Source organism: Phyllostomus discolor, chromosome 5, assembly GCF_004126475.2.
Source record: "Phyllostomus discolor isolate MPI-MPIP mPhyDis1 chromosome 5, mPhyDis1.pri.v3, whole genome shotgun sequence".
Lineage (NCBI taxonomy): Eukaryota > Metazoa > Chordata > Mammalia > Chiroptera > Phyllostomidae > Phyllostomus > Phyllostomus discolor.
Window position 1 is genome coordinate 126,449,999 of NC_040907.2, and position 18,967 is coordinate 126,468,965.

Sequence of the window (18,967 nt, forward strand, 5' to 3'; positions counted from 1 at the left end):
GAAATAAAGTTACCCAATAGCTTCAGACCTTTTCTGGGTGACCTGATGCAAAATGACTGGAACTATCTGGATATTTTACAGCCTCCAAGGCATATGAAATGATGGACGTGGGGCTGCTCAAATAAAAAAAAATAGCTTTCTGATCAGTTATGGCATAGTTTGTTTTGCAAAGGATCGAGTGAGAAGCAGGTAATGCTGGAGAGGGACGGGGGGAGGCTGTGCTGGGAACACGGGCCCAGCTCCTCACTCACCTTCAGCGACTTCCAAAGGGCCCTGGGACTTGCGGAGCTCCTTCACCGTGTCCAGGAACTCCTTCCCCCCAGCCTTCTCCAAGGCCTTCCCTGTGCAGGAGAACAAGGGGAAGTCACTGTGGTTGTCCTTTTCAGTGTCACTGATTACACTGTTTGACATACTTTTACTAGGTCAGAAAAAACAACCAAACCATACTTAGAAAGCTGGGATAAAACTTTGCAGCTGAAACCCAGGTCAGCCAGTGGGCACAGGGGGCGGAGCCTCTGGCTTCTATGCATCAGGACTTAGATTCTAACAAACTCTTTATTTAATTTTTATTTTTTAAGCCTCATCTGAGAATTTTTTTAAAAAAATTGATTTGAGAGAGAGAACAAGGGAGGAAGACACAGGGAGAGAGAAACATGGATTGCTTACCTCTCCTGTACGTGCCCCAACTGGGGATTGAACCTGCAACCTTTTTGTGTACAGGCTGATGCTCCTACTGACTGAGACACCTGGCCAGAGCTTTAGTTTTCTTTAACTTACTGATTTTTAGAGAGAGGGAAACATGGATTTGTCGTTCCACTTATGAAAGCATTGACCGGCTGATTCTTGCATGTGCCCTGGCAGAGACTGGACCCACCAGCTTTGGTGTGTCGGGATGGCGCTGTCACCAACTGCACTGCCCGGCCAGGGTCTGTAATAAGCTCTTAAAGAACTTTTTTAGGGGGTGATTTGGCCGAAATTGTCTCATGATGTGAATCCTGAAGGTGATTTTATATTAAAGAAGTGAGGCTCTAGGGTTCTGTTCTCTGGGCTCAGTCCCTATTGTGTCAGTTAAATCCAGTGTCTTGATTTGATGGCAGCACCCCATACTGGGGAGCTGTTCACAGACCCTCCTGTCGCCAGTTTATAAACCTGGTCCCAGAGCCACAGTGCCTCCAGGGGACACAGCCACAATGGTGAGCCCAGGCCTGAGGTGACCGATGGCTCAGCAGAAACCTTGGGTAGAGTACTGGGGTCCTGTTCCCCTGTCACCACTACCAATGTGTTGTAAGTCCTTGGGGTCAAAGGACAGGCAGGCCCTGGAATGCTACTCCCCAGTGCGGGCCTTGATTTTCAATGGAAAGATGCAGAGCTTTTTCCATTGAAAAATGCAGATCTCCACTGGGAGATCCTTCGCGTCTTGGACATTGGGACAATTCCCTACTCAATATTTCAGAGCTGCACTTCTGCAGAGGCCAGGTGGGGCCCCCAGCAGATGGCAGGAGCCTACGTCTCACCTGCTGGGAACCCGAGCTGTGTGCCTCTGAGACCCATGGGTGCTTTGTCCAGGCCAGGATGATGGCTGCTCTCGGCGGGAGACAAGGTATTTCCCCTCGTGTATGTCCATCTTCTTCTGAATTTGGTGATCTGGATGTCTGGGGCAAGTCTCAACTCTCTCTCTATATTATTAGTAGTTATTATTTTGAATTCACAGGCCCCCCTAGAAGCTGGATGAGGGCACCTCCCTGCTCCACATTCGCACACTCAAGTGTGTCTGGAGAGCCACAGGGCACGTCAGTCAGGGAAATGCCATTCCAGCAGCCGCTCTTCGCTGTGGAGGGGGTGGGAAGGGGATTTCTTCATGAATGTACTTGAGTTTCAATGACACAATTTGGGCACAGTGATCACAGGCTATCCCCGGTGCCTCTACCTCTCCTTTCGGGCCCTCAGACCCCTGGCTGTGCTGACCTGCTGGGGCATGGAAGCCTGTCGCCACGTTCCTGCTGAAAGCGGGGGAAGTGGGTCTGCACTGCTGCACGCTGCACTCAGGTCAGGGGCCAGATGGGAATGTGCGAAAGGCAAGGTGAGTCCATCCCCTTCCCCAAGGACTTCTGATGAGGGACTTGCCCTCTGTGGGAGTACTCCAGTGAGGACAGGAGGAAAGAATGCTGGAATTAGAGCACGTCCACTTTGTTGCCCCTGACGAATGGACAAACCCAGAGACGGAGCATCGACGAGAGACAACCAACCAACCAGGCATCGTGTGCCCCTGGTGGACGAACATTCTGTCACTGACCGAGTCATCTTGTCCAAGTCTGTGAACCTGAATCTTATTAAGCCTCTAGATCAACTCCCAGCTTATGAGCAAGACAGAGAAGAAACATATTTAAGGACACCAGGAGTATGCAAGCCACAAAGTCTGGGCCGTAGCCTGTCTTCCTCCACAAATAAGTTGCAAAAACAATGAGAGAGAGAGAGAGAGAGAGAGAGAGAGAGAGATCTCGGAAGGGGCAATTATGGGCTACAAGAGACTTAAGAGACTTATCCAATTGTGATGTGTGGGCTATTTGGATCCTGAATCAAATTAACAAATTTTAAAAAATTAATTGACATTTATGATGCAACTGGAATTTGAACACTGATACTTGGTATTAACTTAAAAGTTCTGGTTGTGATACAGTATTGCGGCTGCATTGCTGAGAACTAGCCCGAATCACTCTGAAGTATGCACAGACAGAACACCATGACGCTTGGAGGGGTGGACATGGGGGCAGAGCTGCAACACACTTGGTCACAGGTCGGTGATTTCTGCAGTCGGGTGCCTGGGGTTTCATTGTGCTCTTCTGCTATGTTTACGTCTGCCTGAACTTTTCTGTCATAGCAAATGGTGTTTAGAAGGAATGAATGAGGGTCTCATTGCATGGAGTTGCTGAGTTGGGTGCTGGTGGCAGAGACTGGAACACGGTGGGAGGCCCCCTCTGATGGCACCGCAACGACACAGAGACCGTCGTTCATCAAACGCTTCTGGGCCCAGCACTGTGTGAAGCACCATCCATGTGTTATCTTATTTGATCTGCACAGCACCCCCATGAGTCAGGAACTACAGTCGCCTGCGCCGACAGGTGAGGGAACAGAGGTGCAGAGTGCTCAGAAACCTGCTTAAAGTCTCAGAGGTAGGAGGTGAGTTGCAAAAGCCACTGGCGCAGACTGCCTCCAGAAGCTCCGCCGTTGGGGTCTGAACGCCGGCTTCCCTCCCACACCAGCACTCTTTCTATTCTGCTACCACCCTGCCACTTAAGAACTGGAATATCTCTAGTTTTCCTAAAATAAATATGCAAACTATGCAAATAATAAAGTAGGACACTGTCACTCGTTTTGCTTGTGAGAAGCTAGGACACACCTCCAAACAGAGCTGGAGATCAAAGCCTTGAGGGCGTCCTTCCCGGGAGATGGGGCGTTGGTGTCGGTAGGGCCAGAGCTGGGTTTGAACAGTGAGGCAGGCATTTTCACCACCTCTGTTTCTGTGCCGGAGCAGTCCTGCTTCTCTGTAAGGAGTTGCCCCCTCCCCAGTGCTGCCCTACCCCCTTTTCTGCAAAGCAAGTGGCTCCTGCTGCCAAGGGGGGAATAGTGAGCCCAGCAGCTGGGGCCCCTGGGGCCGCCATCCGGGGCTGAACTACTAGAAACTGCCTGTAATCACCCATCTCAGAAGGGAGCCCTGCAGCCCAGAGACAAAGGCCTTCCTTTGCTCACTTCACTCTTTCAATGGAGAGTGTAAGGCACTCCTGTCTTGTGAAATGGCTAAGATGGTGATCACTTAGTCTGCTACTGCAGTATTTCTAGTGCCCGTGATAGCTTACCTTCCCCAGCTCTTCTACTGAGCCTGGTCCCACCCCCACCTTAAAGACAGCTAACTTTTCCTAGACGCCTGTCTCCTTTTTACCAATGGTGTTCTCACTGCGTACGCTTAAAACATCAGTAGAGTTTTACCCAGAACATGCACAACAATGTTTCTAGCAGTATTCCTCATTATTGTCTAAACTGGAAACTCCCCAAATGCCACCAATGGTAGAACAGACCCACACATTGTGGAATGTTCCCACAGTGGAACACTACACAGCAAAGAAAATGAACGAATTGGCTTCAACAGCATGGGCGGATGTCACAAATACGGAGTTGAGCGAAAGGAGCCAGAACAAAAGAAGACATACTGCATGATTTCATTTACATAAACTCTAAGACAGATGACACTATCGATGCTTTAGAGAACAAGACAGTGTTCGCCGTGGAGGGAATGGCAACCGTGAGTGGGGTGGAGGGGCACTTCCGAGGCGTCGGTAAGGATCTGCCTCACGAGCAAGGTGCTGGTTACGAAGATGTATTCGCTTTGAGAAATATTCACCAAGCTGTGCACCAATGATCTGTTTTTATATAGCACTTCAATAAAAATTTCAAGAATACATGCAGATTTAAAAAAAATGAGTTGCTCTCCAGGCATGCTATTCAGCTACACACACAGCGGCGTCTGACACAGTATGCCAAGCAGTGCACATCTAGATGACAATGGCCAGCTTCACAAGAACTTACCCAAACAGCGGGCTGTCTGTTGGGGACCACCCTGCCTGGTCTCGGGAAGCTGTAACCCCCGTGACTTAGGCTGAGTGAAAGACCTCCGGACCAGAAGCCACTAAGGAGACAACACTTATTTTCCTGGCATGATCGGCAATCAATGACAGGTAACAATTCTCTAAGAAAGAGAATGAACCTAAGACAACGCCGGAATGCCCTAAGGGAAGAGACTTGGGCCTGTGGGTAAGAAGGGGTGATGGCATTAACACGCGCCCCCTCGGCTTTGTCAAAGCCTGAGTCCTTGTGAGAAATCCAAGTCTCCTGGCTGCCTTTGTCTTCTCTGTTAACTCAGGCCTGCAGGGCGGTGCAGCCCAGGACAGAAATGGCGGACCCCTGGGGTAATCAGCCCTGGGACATATAATATGCAAGATCCTGTGAGATCTGTTTGCTGGAGGATGTTATTAACTTGGAATTTAAAGGCACAGACAGGAAACCTTTGGAACCTGTAGTCCTTTCATATGTTAAAACTCCAATCTCTGCCCAGAATCACAGCAGGAGTTCTGTCTGCACCTTTGTAAGTCACCTACTTCTTTTTATCTTTTCTGCCAGACTGTGAATCCACAAACTAAGTCTGTATTCTCAATAAAAATCTGCTTGGGAATGGATAAGGCGCACTCTCCATGAGAGAGAGTGGCCCTTCTGTCCCTATTTCCCCACAGGACCTGGTTGTGTCTGTGTATGTTTTTCTCGTGTTTTGACGAGCATCCGCAGCCAAGATGGATACTGCTGGCCAATATCCTCCACAGCTGCCTGATGGCACCACTACCAAAGTCTCAGGACCTTACCTATATCTTCCTTGAGGTCGATTTCGGCTGTGGTTGGGTGGACGATGCCCTCCACTCTCATGGAGCCAATGTGGCTGATGTCACTCTGGGTCAGGGACAGCTGTGTTTGGAAGAAAAGATGGAGGGAGAGTGTGGGAAAAATGAAATCCTGTTGAAAATCTTCATATTTTACATTGTTTCTGTTCATTCTCCCAATCATTAATACTGACTGTCAACAGCAAGGGCTGCACCTGGAGAAACCGTCTCACATTTCCCAGGCGTTTGGTTTTCACTGGGCTCTTCTGAGCTCAGTGGATTTGATTTTCACTCTGAAGGTAGTAGCAGCATGCAACAAATCTCCTCCTCTTCCAGGGGCAGAAATGGGACCCCCCTTCTCCTTTCCCTATAGCCCGTGTCCTTGATTCCCAGTCCAGGCAGCCTTGGTGTCTGGTGACATATTCTCTGAGTAGCTCTTGCAAGGGAAGCCTGGAGTGTGCTCTCTCCTCTGCCTCTGCTCCCTGCACCTTTCCTGGAGCAGCACAGAGCTTTGAAGCGGGGACACAGAGCTGACAGCCTTGTTTGAGAAGTAATGGGCTCCAGGACCGTGACTTGCCTACGTCTGGCCACCTTGCCTTCACGGGACCACATTGTTGGGGCTGCACTTGTGAAGCGCCGCCCTATATGCTCATAGCTTAGCACAGTGAAGGCATTATCCACGTCTCCCCACGTGAGTAAGAACTTCATGTTCTCCTAGAGTAGTGAGAGAAAGCTAATTATCATGTAACTATGGGTGGCCCCTAGAGGGGACATAAATTCTATCTCTTTGCTCCTGGCTTTCATCAGTGATGAATTAGGGACCTGCCACATTGCGCTCTTCTTCTAACATGCTCTTCCCAATTGCTTCGAGAGAAGATCACACTCTGTTGTTGCCAGGCTGCGAACATTCAACGACCAGGGATTTGATTAACTGTTTCCTTGTGGATCTTATTGCAGCCCCAGTTGAGTTGATAGATAAATTGTCTGCTTGGTAAACTTTGATGTTGTGGGAATGAATTATTTGCATGTCTGGCTGGGCCTCTGTTGTGCTGGAGACCATTCAAATCTCTAGCCCTGTTTGTTTTCTTCCTGCCACCGGGAAAGGCGGGCAGACTAAATTATTGGCAAATAATTCATTTCTAACACCAAGGGTTTTCAGGAAACATATTTCTAGTTTCTTTCTTTGATAAATTACATTGAATCATGTAAGGCAGACCTCCCAAAGCCTGTTTGAGAAAGTTAGCTGTGAGGGAGAGCGAGGGGCAGGGGGATGTTCAGCAAGCCGGTAGTGCCATCCTCTCTGCGGTCCAGACGGAATCTCTAGGCTGACCAGCGTCAGCATGAACAATGCTCAGCACTACAGAGCCTGTTTGCCCTCACAACACAGACACTGCCCTTGCTCTTTAGTTTAAAAAGGACTAATTCAAGGCCAGAGTGAAAATTGGATTAGGGGAGCCAGGCACTGAAGGGAGGCATCATTGCTTGTAAATGGTAGGTTATAAAAATAACCAGTCATGTTTTACTGCAGCCGGCACAATCCTCTTTATTACCTTCTGCCCTAGAACAAGGCTCTTGGAAGAGAGGATGGTGAATCCATCCCCTGGCCCATCTTCAGAGGTGGAATTTGAAGTTCCTTCTTTGTCGCTGTCCTTTGGTTTGGACTGTGGGTAGAAATCAGAGGGACAGATGTGGAATCATTTGGAAGAAGCCCAAATTGGCCTGACAAAGCCCTTCCCATGGCTCCTACCGACGTGGATGTGAGGGCAGTGGTCAGACATATGTGCTGCTGTTCTCAGTGGAGAAGCGAGGGACAGCAATATAAGGGAAAGAAAAGGGTGCTGCCAAAAGGGTTCAAGGGTTCAAGGGTTCAGTGTCTGTAGTCCTCACTCACACCTGGACAGGTAGGTTGTTCTTGCTGTTTTCGATGCCTAGCCCTTTATGATGACAAGCATCAGAACCAAGTGGGGTCATTCTGGCACACTACTCAACCCCCCTTCCCCTGGGGTTTCCCTGGGGCACTGTGGCAGTGCGTTGAGCTCTTATATAATCTCTGTGTTGTCACAGAGGTCTGTGGGTGGGAACTCACAAGCTGCGCTGTCCAGTAGAGTCTCCCGTGATCATGGGACTGTCCTGCATCTGTGCTGCTCAGTGTGATTGAGCACTCAGCTGGTGCAACCGAGGAATGAATTTTGAATTTGATTTAGTTTTAATTAAGTTAAATTCAAATCAAAACAGCCACACGTGGATCGCGGTTACTGTGCTGGTCAGCTTGGGAAAGCATTGGTCTGTGAATGGCATCTCTGCGCTGTAGCTACTTAGCATATCAGGTAATCCAGAACACCTGAAATCCCACTGGCTGGACTTAGGCGAGTATCTAGGGGAGACTAGAGATATTTTGGTGTGCAACACGGAGTGCTGGAGAAACGAAAGGCAGAGTTCCAGGCTATTAGCTCTCACATAAGATTTTAGTGGGGACAATGGAAGGGATCTGGAAACATGGAAACCACCCACACTTGGGGTTTGGAAACCAGCAGCCCTGCCTGATGACCTGGGCTGTGTCTCAAGGGCTGCTGCTTCCTCTCCACAGACACTTGTGTCATTTTCTCCCGGCACGAAGCTGTGGAGACGCCCCAGTTCTTTGGAGATGCCGCTATACCTTCATCTTTTGAACGTTCAACTTTCCTCCTGTTCAGAGAGTCCCTGGCTCACCTTTTTGGACGTCCGTGGTTTGGCAGCCTTGGATTTCTTGCCCCCCTTCTTGCCTGACGTGGCCTTCCTTCCTCTCTTCTCTGGGGGAGGGGAGAGGATAGTTTCCGACTTGCCTTTGGTCCCTCGTTTTTTGGCCAGCAGTTCGGGGTGAATTCTGGGCAGGACGCCGCCACTGGCAATGGTCACTCCTTTTAGCAGCTGAAGAAAGAAACATGCAAGTTCAGACAGCTAAGAGCTTTCCAATTATGAATTTAATACAATTCTAACCACTTGCAAAACAAGGTCTAACTCTGGTCTTTGTGTTCCCAAAGAAATTGCACAAAACACACTCTAATTGGCTTTCCCCATGTCCATTGCAGAGCGTGTCTCTGTAGTTACCAAGGTCCCCTGTGGTCTTGCACAGAAACAAAACCAGCAAAGAAACATGAAAGGGTACAGAGGTTGAAACCAGTGATGGACTCTGGAATTCCAGACATAATAGAGGGTAAGGAGCTTCACAATGGAGAGCACAGCTTGACAAAATAAGGTTCAAAGGTCAATGAGAGGACTAGACCCAGTTAACAGCAGACCAGTGGTCCCTGCACCCTTTTGATCACGTAGTCCATCAGTAAAGTCTGTTTGACCAGGCCTCTGCCACCTGCTGCCTGTTTACCTTAATTAACGGGCAGGTACTACTCCACTGACACATTCTACATACCCCAGGGCGGCAATGCCCCGAGTGTGGTCTGCAGCCAGGCTGGTGCACAACCACCCAGTATCCATCTGTGCCAAAGGCAGGAATCACGAGGAAGTCTAGAGACCTTTACAGTAAATTGACAGAGTTCTTGTATATCTATTGGATGTAATAATAAAACTCTGAGAGCTTGTAGATTGTATTATTTTATTTTTCTAGTAATTATTTTTCATCATATTTTTCGAAATTATCAGCTCACAATGGATTGGAAATAAGAATCACTTTACCACAGACAGTTTGAGGAAATGAGATTAGTAAATAAATAAAATTAAAATTCCTTTTAAAAATGTAATGTTTATTATAATTTTTCCATTACCATTTAGTCCCCATATACCTCCCTCCCCTGAGCAGTCGCCATACTGTTGTCCATGCGTATGAGTCCTTTTTCCTTTCTGCTCAATCCCCCCACCCGCTAACCTCTCCCACCACCACTAGCTGTCATCTGTTCTGTCTATGGGTCTGTCTCTGTTGTGCTTGTTGGTTCAGTTTGTTCATTAGATTCCACATATGAGTGAAACCACATGGCACGTGTCTTTCTCTGACTGGCTTATTTCACTTAGTATAATGTTCTCCAGGCCCATTCATACTGTTGGAAAGGATAAAATTTTCTTTTTTATGGCCAAGTGGAATTCCATTGTGTAAACATCCCATAGTTGTTTTACCCACTCATCTATTGATGGACACTTGGGCTGCTTCCATATCTTGGTGATTGTAAATAACGCTGCACTGAACATAGGGGTGCTTGTGTTCTTTTGAATTAGTGTTTTGTCTCCTTTTATGTCCATTAAGATTTGCTTTACGTATTTAGGTACTCCTGTGTTGGGTGCATAAATATTTACGAAGATTATATCCTCTTGTTGGATCATTCCCTTATCATTATGCAGTGTCCTTCTTTGTCTCTGACTACAGCCTTGGTTATAAAGTCTGTTTTGTCAGATATAAGTTCTGCTACCCCAGTTTTTTTTCTTTTCCATTTGCATGAAATTTCTTCCTCCAACCCTTTACTTGCAGTCTGTGTGTGTCTTTTGATCTGAAATGGATCTCTGGGAGGCAGTGTACACATGGGTCTTGTTTTCTTATCCATTCAGCTACCCTCTGTCTTTTGGTTGCAGCTTTCAAGCCATTTACATTTCAGGTAATTATTGATAGATACGTATGTAAGTGCCATTTTATTGTTAGGCTGTTTTCCTCTGTTTTTCTTTTTTTTTCTTTCTCTCTTCTTCTTTCCCCTCTTTTTGTTCTTCCTCCTCCTCTTCCTTCTTCTTCTTCTTCCTCTTCCTTTCTTCCTATTTCTTCTTCTTCCAAGCTCTTTACCATTTGTTGCAGTACTGGTTTGGTGTTAACAAACTCCTTTAGCTTTTTCTTGTCTGGGAAGCTCCTTATTTCTCCTTTGATTTTTTAAAAAAGATTTTATTTATTTATTTTAGACAGAGGGGAAAGGAAGGAGAAAGAGAGGGAGAGAAACATCAATGTGTGGCTGCCTCTTTCGCGTCCCCTACTAGGGACCTGACCTGGCCTGCAACCCAGGCATGTGCACTGACTGGGAATCGCACCAGCGACCCTTTGGTTTGCATGCTGGTGCTCAAGCCGCTGAGCCACACCAGCCAGGGCCCTCCTTTAATTTTAAATGATAACCTTGTTGGGTAAAGTAGCCTTGGTTGTAGGTCCTGGCTTTTCATCACCTTGAATATTTCACGCCACTCCCTTCTGTCCTAAAATACTTCTGATTAATAATCAGATGACAGTCTAATTGGTGCTCCTTTGTAGGTTACTACCTGCTTTCCTCCTGTGGCTTTCTGGATTCTCTCCTTATCTTTAAGTCTTGTCATTTTAATTATGATGTGTCTCAGTGTAGGCCTCTTTGGGTCCAACTTGTTTGGGACTCTCTGAACTTCCTGGACTTGTGCAAAATTTCCCTTCGCCAGATTAGGGAAGTTTTTGGTCAGTATTTCTTCAAGTAGGTTCTCAATTCCTTGCTCACACTCTTCTCCTGGTATTTCCATGATGCAGATGTTGTTATGCTTCATGTTGTCCAAGATGTTTCTTAAGCTCTCTTCATTTTTTGTTTAAATATATAATCTTTATTATGTTTTTCCATTACCATTTAGTCCTTTTATGTCCCCCTCCTCCCAGCAATCACCACTCTGTTGTAATATCTATGAGTCCTTTTCTTTTTTGCTCAATCCCTGCACCCCCAAGATGTCATTTTTAAAATTCTTTTTTCTTTTTGCTGCTTTGCCTGTTTTTTTCTACCTTGTCTTCCAAAACACTGACTTGATCCTCTGCTTCATTTAACCTACTGTTAATTCCTTCCAGTGTATTATTTACCTCAGATAGCGCATTCTTTATTTCTGGCTGATCCTTTTTAATGATTTCTATGTCTTTTTCCATGCTGGTGAGTGTCCTTTTTTGTTGTTGTTGAGTGTCCTTATAATCATAATTCTAAACTCTGAGAAATTGCTTACCTCCATTTCCTCTAGTTCTTCTGGAAAATCCTCTTGTTCTTTCATTTGAGTTCTGTTTCTTTGCCTTCCTATTTTGTCTGCTTTGTATTTTCCACCTTAGATGTTAAACTAATCAGCTGCTAAGCCAATAAGTTGTTAATTTGATCAATCTATACTCAGCAGTCAGGCTTAAGCTCCAGGGTGGGGCAGAGTAATTCCTGCTGGTGGGGCTATTGCTTCCCCTGATGCCAGTCAGACAGGAGTGCTCTGCCTGAGAGAGATGGCCCCTGCAGTGTGGGGAATGACTCAGCACCTGGATCCTGGTGGCAGTTCCCTCAGTTCTTTCCCCAGAGCCAACAACCCCAGACTTTCCTCAAGTGTCTCTAGTCCAGTCTGTTCTCCCTTTGCTGGTGCCCAGAGTAAATAGCTGCAAAATTTTGTGCATTAGCCCTTTAAGAGGCACTCTGTGTCTCTATTTGTCTCTCCCTGGCAGACAGAAACCCTGCTGCTTTTCATAGTTGGATGTTATCTGGGTTCCTTTCTGGCTCTGATGCTGTAGGCCGGCGGGGCTGGGCTTGGGTTTTAGACCACACACTTCTCAAGGGGATCCCCCTGGCTGCTGAAATATCCCTCTGGCTCTTCAGCTGCCACCCGTGGGAGCCCAGCCAGCCCTCTGAGTCTCCTCCACACTCCCTCCCAGTCACATTGTGGGGAAGTGTTTTCTTCTGTCTGTCCGTGGTTATAAGCTTCTGTCCAGCTAGTGTTCAGTTGGTTATTCAAAATAATTTCTCTACAATTTAGCTGTAATTCCAGATTGGTCCTGGGAGGAGGCAGTGTAGCTTCCATTTACTCCTCCACCATCTTGGATCCTCTTTTTCAAAAATTCTTATACTATCGACCTGCCACCTTGCACATCCTTGAGGGTGGGTGGGAGCACTCACTCCACTTTGGAGTCAGTTCTAAAATATGAAAGGTCGGTTCTAATACGTGAAGAAGGGTTCTCTTGCCCTCATCAGAATACATCATCAACAAAGTTTGGGGGAAGAAACTGTGAAGAGAGTAATAAATGTGCACTGCACTTTCCCAGCAACACACGAGCTTGCTTTGAAAGAGGAAAAGAAGGTTTGACCAGACCCAGAACATACAAAGGGATCTATTCCAGAGGCAATTTCATTTTGAAGCTGAATAATACAGCTAGCAGAATCCGTTCTTCTCTTATATGATCAAAGTTTTTTGGTATAAATGCAACTAGGAACTGTAGCAGGAATGATTTGTAGCCAGCCACAGCCACGTGCAATAGTGTGTTTGGCAAATCCATTTGGTGGCATGTGTCCATGCTGCAGACATACCTGATTGAGCTCCTCGTCATTGGCAACTGCCAGCAGGATGTGTCTCGGGGCTATCCGGGCCTTCTTGTTGTCCCTCGCTGCATTGCCAGCCAATTCTAGAATTTCCGCTGAAATTACAAGGAGGAGTTAACAGGTAATCACAGAATGGGGCCTGAATTTTCTAAAGCTTTTTCTGGGGTGTGGGGGTGCGGGGAATGGTCTTTGAGTTTGATCACATTTATTCATTTGTTATTTTTGTCTAGGCCTGGAAAGAAATTCAGAAAGCTGAAAAGAATTCAGGTCATAGACAAGTAAGATATTTTAATAAGACCTGGTATATGATCCTATAGTAAAGTCTCCCAGTTATCAGTTGACATTAATTCTTCCCCATCGTCCTTGGTATATGGACCTCTGATTTTTTTTTTCTGATCTTATATCCATAGGAAGAAATAAAGACAGTTTTCCCCAACATCCCTTGTTGATTAGTGTGGTCATACAACTAAGTTCTGGCTAATGAAAGGCAGTCATGTTGAATGGTATTCCTTCCTTTTCTACTGGTGGACTGAGGACATGATGGTTGGAATTTGAGCAGCCATCTTTGACCAAGAGGAAAAAAGCTGTGGATAACAGAGTAACAAGATAGAAGGAACAGAGGTATCTTATGACTGTGGAGCTTCCTTATCAACCTGGACTATGTTCTATAGATTTCTTTTGTATGAAAGAGAACTAAACTTGTTTCAGCCACTGTTGGCAGAAGTTAATCTTGACCAAAACAAAACCCTAACACAGGACCTGAGCTTCTTTTAGCCTACAGACAGCAGGGCCATCTATGAAGAGCATAGTGATGCAGGTAAAGTCTATCTTCGGTACCCACTGGGAACCGTTGCAGAATCTCGTTTTCCTCATCACTTGATGCCCCAGGTCCCTCTTGTCCTAAAGGAAAGTAGATGGGAAGAACTGAGGAGGAAGGTAGGTTGGGACTCAGGGGTTTCCCACATGTCCTTCAGAACCTACTAATGGCCCCGAGTTTAACAAACATGTCATTTGGTAAATGTGATAGAGCAGAATTTTCCTAAAACCACTTCACATTCTATCCAAGATTTTGAGTCAAAAATATTTTAATCTATATAGTTGTTTTATACCATCTGTATGCTTTCTCCATCCTCCTGTTTTGTTATTTTTCCTTTTTCCTCAATTTTAGAAGGATGTTCTGCTAAATCACACTTGTCTGCCTTCAGAAGTATGAATGAGCCTACAGAGAAAGACTTCTTCCTTTACAAAGCTAACGGCAGTGCGCCAGGGAGGCGCTCCACTGCCACGGGGAGGAGACACTGTGTGCAGGTGCGTCTGTGTGTAAGTTTGCTGTGCACCCTTCGCTCAGGAGTGTGCCTGCGTGGTGGGGGTTTGCTGTTCCAATGGCATAAATACTAAACCCCCAAATTAACAGGCGATTCTCTGTCTTTACAATTAACCTAATTTCAAATAAACTAGCACATGAAATTGCCATCATTTATAAAATCCATGGCAATAAAATAAAAACTTGGCATTAAGTATGCCATATTAACTAAGCAAATGTAATTAACAAAAATTAGAATAAAATAAGCATTAGAGTTAAATATTTATGTGGCATTTCCATAATGAAAAGTGCTAAATCACTGCAAATTCATCTTACAACATCCTTTCTAGGTAATTAAGCAATGAATATTGTGTTTACCAACAATTCCTTTATGGAGTGGTCATGTTTTCTGAATCAAAGATTGGGGAGTGGGCACTGTCGTTTGAGGGGTATGAGCATATATATCTGCTGGGACATGGGACAGAGCACTTGAAATTATTATATAGTAATCTGATTTGTTGTATTCAGACTGCTGCCCAGCCCTTTATCTTAAAAAGTGTACCCATCCAGAGGAAACATAGTCATTCTGCTGTCACTCATGGGCTTGCTGCATGACTCCAGGTTAAAATGTGCACCTCCCACTGCGTGCAATAAAAAGGAGTTTCCTGCCTTGACCAGGTGGCACAGTTGGTTGGAGTGTCGTCCCGCACACGAAAAGGTTGTGGGTTCGATCCCTGATCAGGGCATGTGCGGGAGGCCACTGATTGATGTTTCTCTCTCACACTGATGGTTCTTTCCCTCTCTAAAATCAACTGTCATCCTTGAGTGAGGATTTAAAAAAGGAGTTCCCTGCACTTGCTCAGCTCCGGGGCCCCATGCCTGGGTGGAAGGCACACTCCACTCACCCTTTTTTCTAGATGGGTGTAGGGGCCAAGGAGCCTCCTATTTTAAGCTTCTGAGCAATCAAATTTAATTTAGCATCTTGATCATCACTCTCCTGTGTCTGTTATTACCTGCATTTAGAGGAAGAAGGTAAGCACCCTCCAGAGTTCATTAGCTTAGTGGTCACACGAGAAGCAGGGCTAATGGGAAGCCCTACATTCTTGGAGCCTTCAAGAAGCCCCTGAAGGTCGGTTGTTTTCAGTTTGACAGACAGATGCACAGGAATGAAATTCACAGAAAGAAAATCTGCTGGAGTCAAATGCAGCCCAGAAAAGTAAAGGCAGTGACTCAGCAGATGGCACAACACAAGGCACAAGGTGAGGCTCACGTGTGGCTGAGTGCCAGGACCACTACCCCTTCTAAAATCAGGTACAGAAAGAAGATTTCGATTGTGTGCTCTAGAGCAAAAGTGGAGGTAGAGCTTTTTTTTTTCTTTGAAGAGGAAAACTTCTTAATAATACACAACAGAAAATTAAGACCAAGGAGCTATTTTCTCTGATGAATGTTTAATTTGAACATTTCTTGGGACAGAAATGTCACCACTTAAATGTTTGAAATAATATTAATCATTATTAATATTTTTAAATGCTTTCTGACAAGTGCATTGAGTTGCATTTGTTCTGAACTATAAAATAAGCATTAGAGTTAAATATTGATATGGGATTCCCATAATTAAAAGCACTGCGTCACTGAGAATTCATTCTCACATCTTTTCCATGTTATAGTTGCTACATTCTTGAGTGACTTTATCGATCTTGGGAACACAAGTATCCTTCTATTGGCAATCAGTAGAAAAACTGAATTATATAACACACATTTGTTTCATTGGAAATTCTGCAGGAAGATCATTACTCTGTTAAGTGGTGGACACTTCTACGGAAGTTTATAGACGTCCATAGCAAACCTCTCACTTCTTGGAAGTCTCACTTTCAGCAATAGTAACCATCTGGAATGCAGCTGAGTATCTGGTAGTAAAAAAATAATTTCTGCAGCCAAAAAGGATGTTGGAAAGCTCACCATGCACATTATTTTGGAAGAGATTGTCCTCAAATTTCATACACAATTTGAATCAACACTGGAAATCCCAGCTCCCAGCAGATGGGTAATACTACGTTCAATGGAATGCTAGAACAGAGGGCACGGAGTGGCCTCTCCTTCAAGCCTGTCTCCTTCCCTGGCCCCTGCTTGCTCGTACACTTGCCCACTAGGTGACAGTGCCCCTGGGGCTCTGTGTAGGCCTTTTGCTCTGCTCAGGCCATGCAGTCTTTGGGGGGAGTCACATCCACTCGTGGCTCCAGCTTCCACCTACCTGGCCACGTGGTCAGATTTGCACCACCAGTTCTCCTGTGATGTCACCTGGGACTCCTCACATCGGTGTCCCACAGGTAAATCAAACTTCCCAAATCCAAATCATCCCTTTCCCAAACCTGCTCCTCCCATCACCCTTGGGTCTGGCACAGACCTGAGGGTCATTTCCTCCCCCTCCTCTTTCTCCCTCCTGCCTCCCAGCCTCATCAACTTCACACACCTTTGCCCCTCTTCTCCATGCTTGTTGCCATTTTCTTCCAGCCCAGCAAATAGTAATGGCCATCTAAATAGTTTCTTTGTCTCCAGTTTTGTCCTCTAGATCCATGCCAAAAAGGCTACTGCTAGGTCATAAGTGCCTTTGTGCAAATTAGAAGATGTACTGCCCCTGGCTGGTGTAGCTCAGTGAATTGGGCACGGGCCTGTGAACCAAATAGTTGCTGGTTCGATTCCCAGTTAGGGCACATGCCTGGGTTGTGGGCCAGGTCCCCAGTAGGGGGCATGTTAGAGGCAACAACACACATTGATGTTTCTTTCCCTCTGTTTCTCCTTCCCTTCCCCCTCTCTAAAATGAATACAATCTTAAAAACACAAAAACAAAAAAGATGTACCGCATGTCCCTTCCTCAAGACACTTGACCTTCCTGATTTCATCAGAACCAGACCTTTTACTGCCATCTGCTGGAAGTGCTCATAATAAATATACAAGGAGGAACCCCCCCAAAACCAGAATTTATTTATAAAAAACCGTGTATTTATTGTTAACATGTTTAAACTCCAGTCACCTTCAAATTGCACTCCATTTGATGCAATACACCTATTGAAATGTTTTAATGCTCAAAACAGCATTTGAATTTGTTGATTTTGATGCCTTTTAGTGCTTCTGCTGTTTCTTGTTTCACCTCTTCCACATTAGCAAAATGTTTCTCTTTGAGGATATTTTTCATCCAGGGAAACAAAAAGAAAAATTGTTCAGGGCGAGGTTGGGTGAATAGGGAGGGTGGGGCATGAGGGATCATGTTTTTGGTCAAAAACTGCTGAACACTCAATGCTGTGTGGGCAGGTGCGCTCTAAATCCCCCATCATGAAATGGGCAAACATGTTGAGTTTTCAAAAAAAAAATCACTGAAGCTGAATGCAGCCTCTCACAATACCACCAGCTGCTGCACTGATACAGATGGGTTCCTAGAACACTCACCTAGCAGGGGAAGCCTGCCCTACAAGGGGCCTGCCCTTCAGAAGATAATTCCGTTTTGTTTTTGTTTTTGTTTCCCACAGTTATTTTGAGGTCTATGATGTGAATGGCTATCCCTTGAATGCATGTCCCTGTGCAGGGTACAACCTGCACAACCACACGCCTTTTCAAAACACAAATGTGAAAAATGAAAATTGTTCGATAAAGAAGTGGTTGATGTGAAATGGAGCGCGCCGACCGCCTGGAAATGTGTGATGATGGGTTCCTAGGTACACGGTGATTTCGTGAGGCGCCCTGAAAGTCAGTTCTGTTTGAAGACCTGCTTGTCTTCCCAGGTAAAAATGCATCACAAGATATTTTCTCACCATAAAATGGTAAATTATTCATCTCTATATTTTATATTTATGTTATATCTATTGCTGATGAATACAAAATTATTTTTCCAGAATTTCAGGCTTGTTTTCCTCAGTCCATTTTTCTCAGTTACACTGGAAACGTGAACTGGGTTAAACACTTGGGTTGTTCCCATTGTGGGGCTATTGCGTGTAATGCTGCGTGAACATTTGTGTGTAAGTATCTGTTTCAGTGTCTGATTTAAATTCTTTTAGGGCGCATACCTAGGAGTGGAATTGCTGGGTCATACCATAATTCTCTTAACTTTCTGAGGGACCATCAAACTGTCTTCCACAGCCGCTATGCCATTTTTCATCGCCACCAGCAATGCACGAGGGTTCCAATTTCTCTACATCCTCGCCAACACAGGATAAGGTTTGAAATGCCCAAAATACACAGGATGACCAAAAAACCCCAATTACACTGAAATATAGTTTTCAAAGTGTTGAAAAATCTGGGATGAGGTAGGCTATATGCTTCTTTATTGACACATTAAATAAAAAGATCTGGTGGCAGGTCTAATGAACCACTGTACGTCTGAAGTAATGATGAGTGTAAATGACATTCCAGATAGCTGTAACGATGGGATTATAATTAAAAAATGTCAGTAATTTCAATTGGTGAAGAAGTCCCTGGTGCTGCTGACACCACTGTGGTTTGCTGCCCACATTCACAAAGGAAGGAAATGCTAAATTTCAGGTCTCACGAGTGACACTGAAGCTAGAACCTGAGGACCCCGGGCTCAGGCGCCTCCTGTGTCACACCCTCTCCTGCCCCCGCAGCCGCTGCCCCCCTCTCTTCCCTTCTGGGCCAAACTCCCTGGAAGAGTCCTCACCCCCTTGGCCTCCTTCCCACACCTCCTGTTCCTCAACCCACTGCAGTTTGTCTTTGACCATCCACACTGTTCTTGCCAAGGTTGCCATGACCTTGAGGTGGCTAGATCTGCTGTCCTTGCCTGGTTTCATCGCCATCACCCCTGACGGTTAGACTCATGCCTTTCTCCTTGACCTCTGGCTGCCCTTCTCAGCCTCCTTTGACACCCATTTCCCTCTCCCTGGCCCATAAACCCAGGCACGAGAATGCCACTCAGGCTCGCCCTGGGCTCTCCAGCCCTCTTACTGCGCTCTCTCTGGGTGACCTCACTCACTCCCATGGGCTTC

At 45.7% G+C, this 18,967-nt stretch overlaps 1 protein-coding gene across 1 annotated transcript in view; it reads right to left on the reverse strand.

Moving 5' to 3' along the window:
- LOC114497169 (core histone macro-H2A.2) overlaps window positions 1-18,967 on the reverse strand; it is a 53,406-nt gene that overhangs the window by 5,275 nt on the left and 29,164 nt on the right. Inside the window, exons 3-7 of the mRNA XM_028512771.2 lie at window positions 12,659-12,765; window positions 8,133-8,330; window positions 6,974-7,084; window positions 5,409-5,508; window positions 252-341 (exon numbers count right to left, since the gene is read on the reverse strand). Of these exons, the coding sequence (XP_028368572.1) occupies window positions 252-341; window positions 5,409-5,508; window positions 6,974-7,084; window positions 8,133-8,330; window positions 12,659-12,765 (606 nt within the window). The remainder of the gene's footprint in view (window positions 1-251; window positions 342-5,408; window positions 5,509-6,973; window positions 7,085-8,132; window positions 8,331-12,658; window positions 12,766-18,967) is intronic.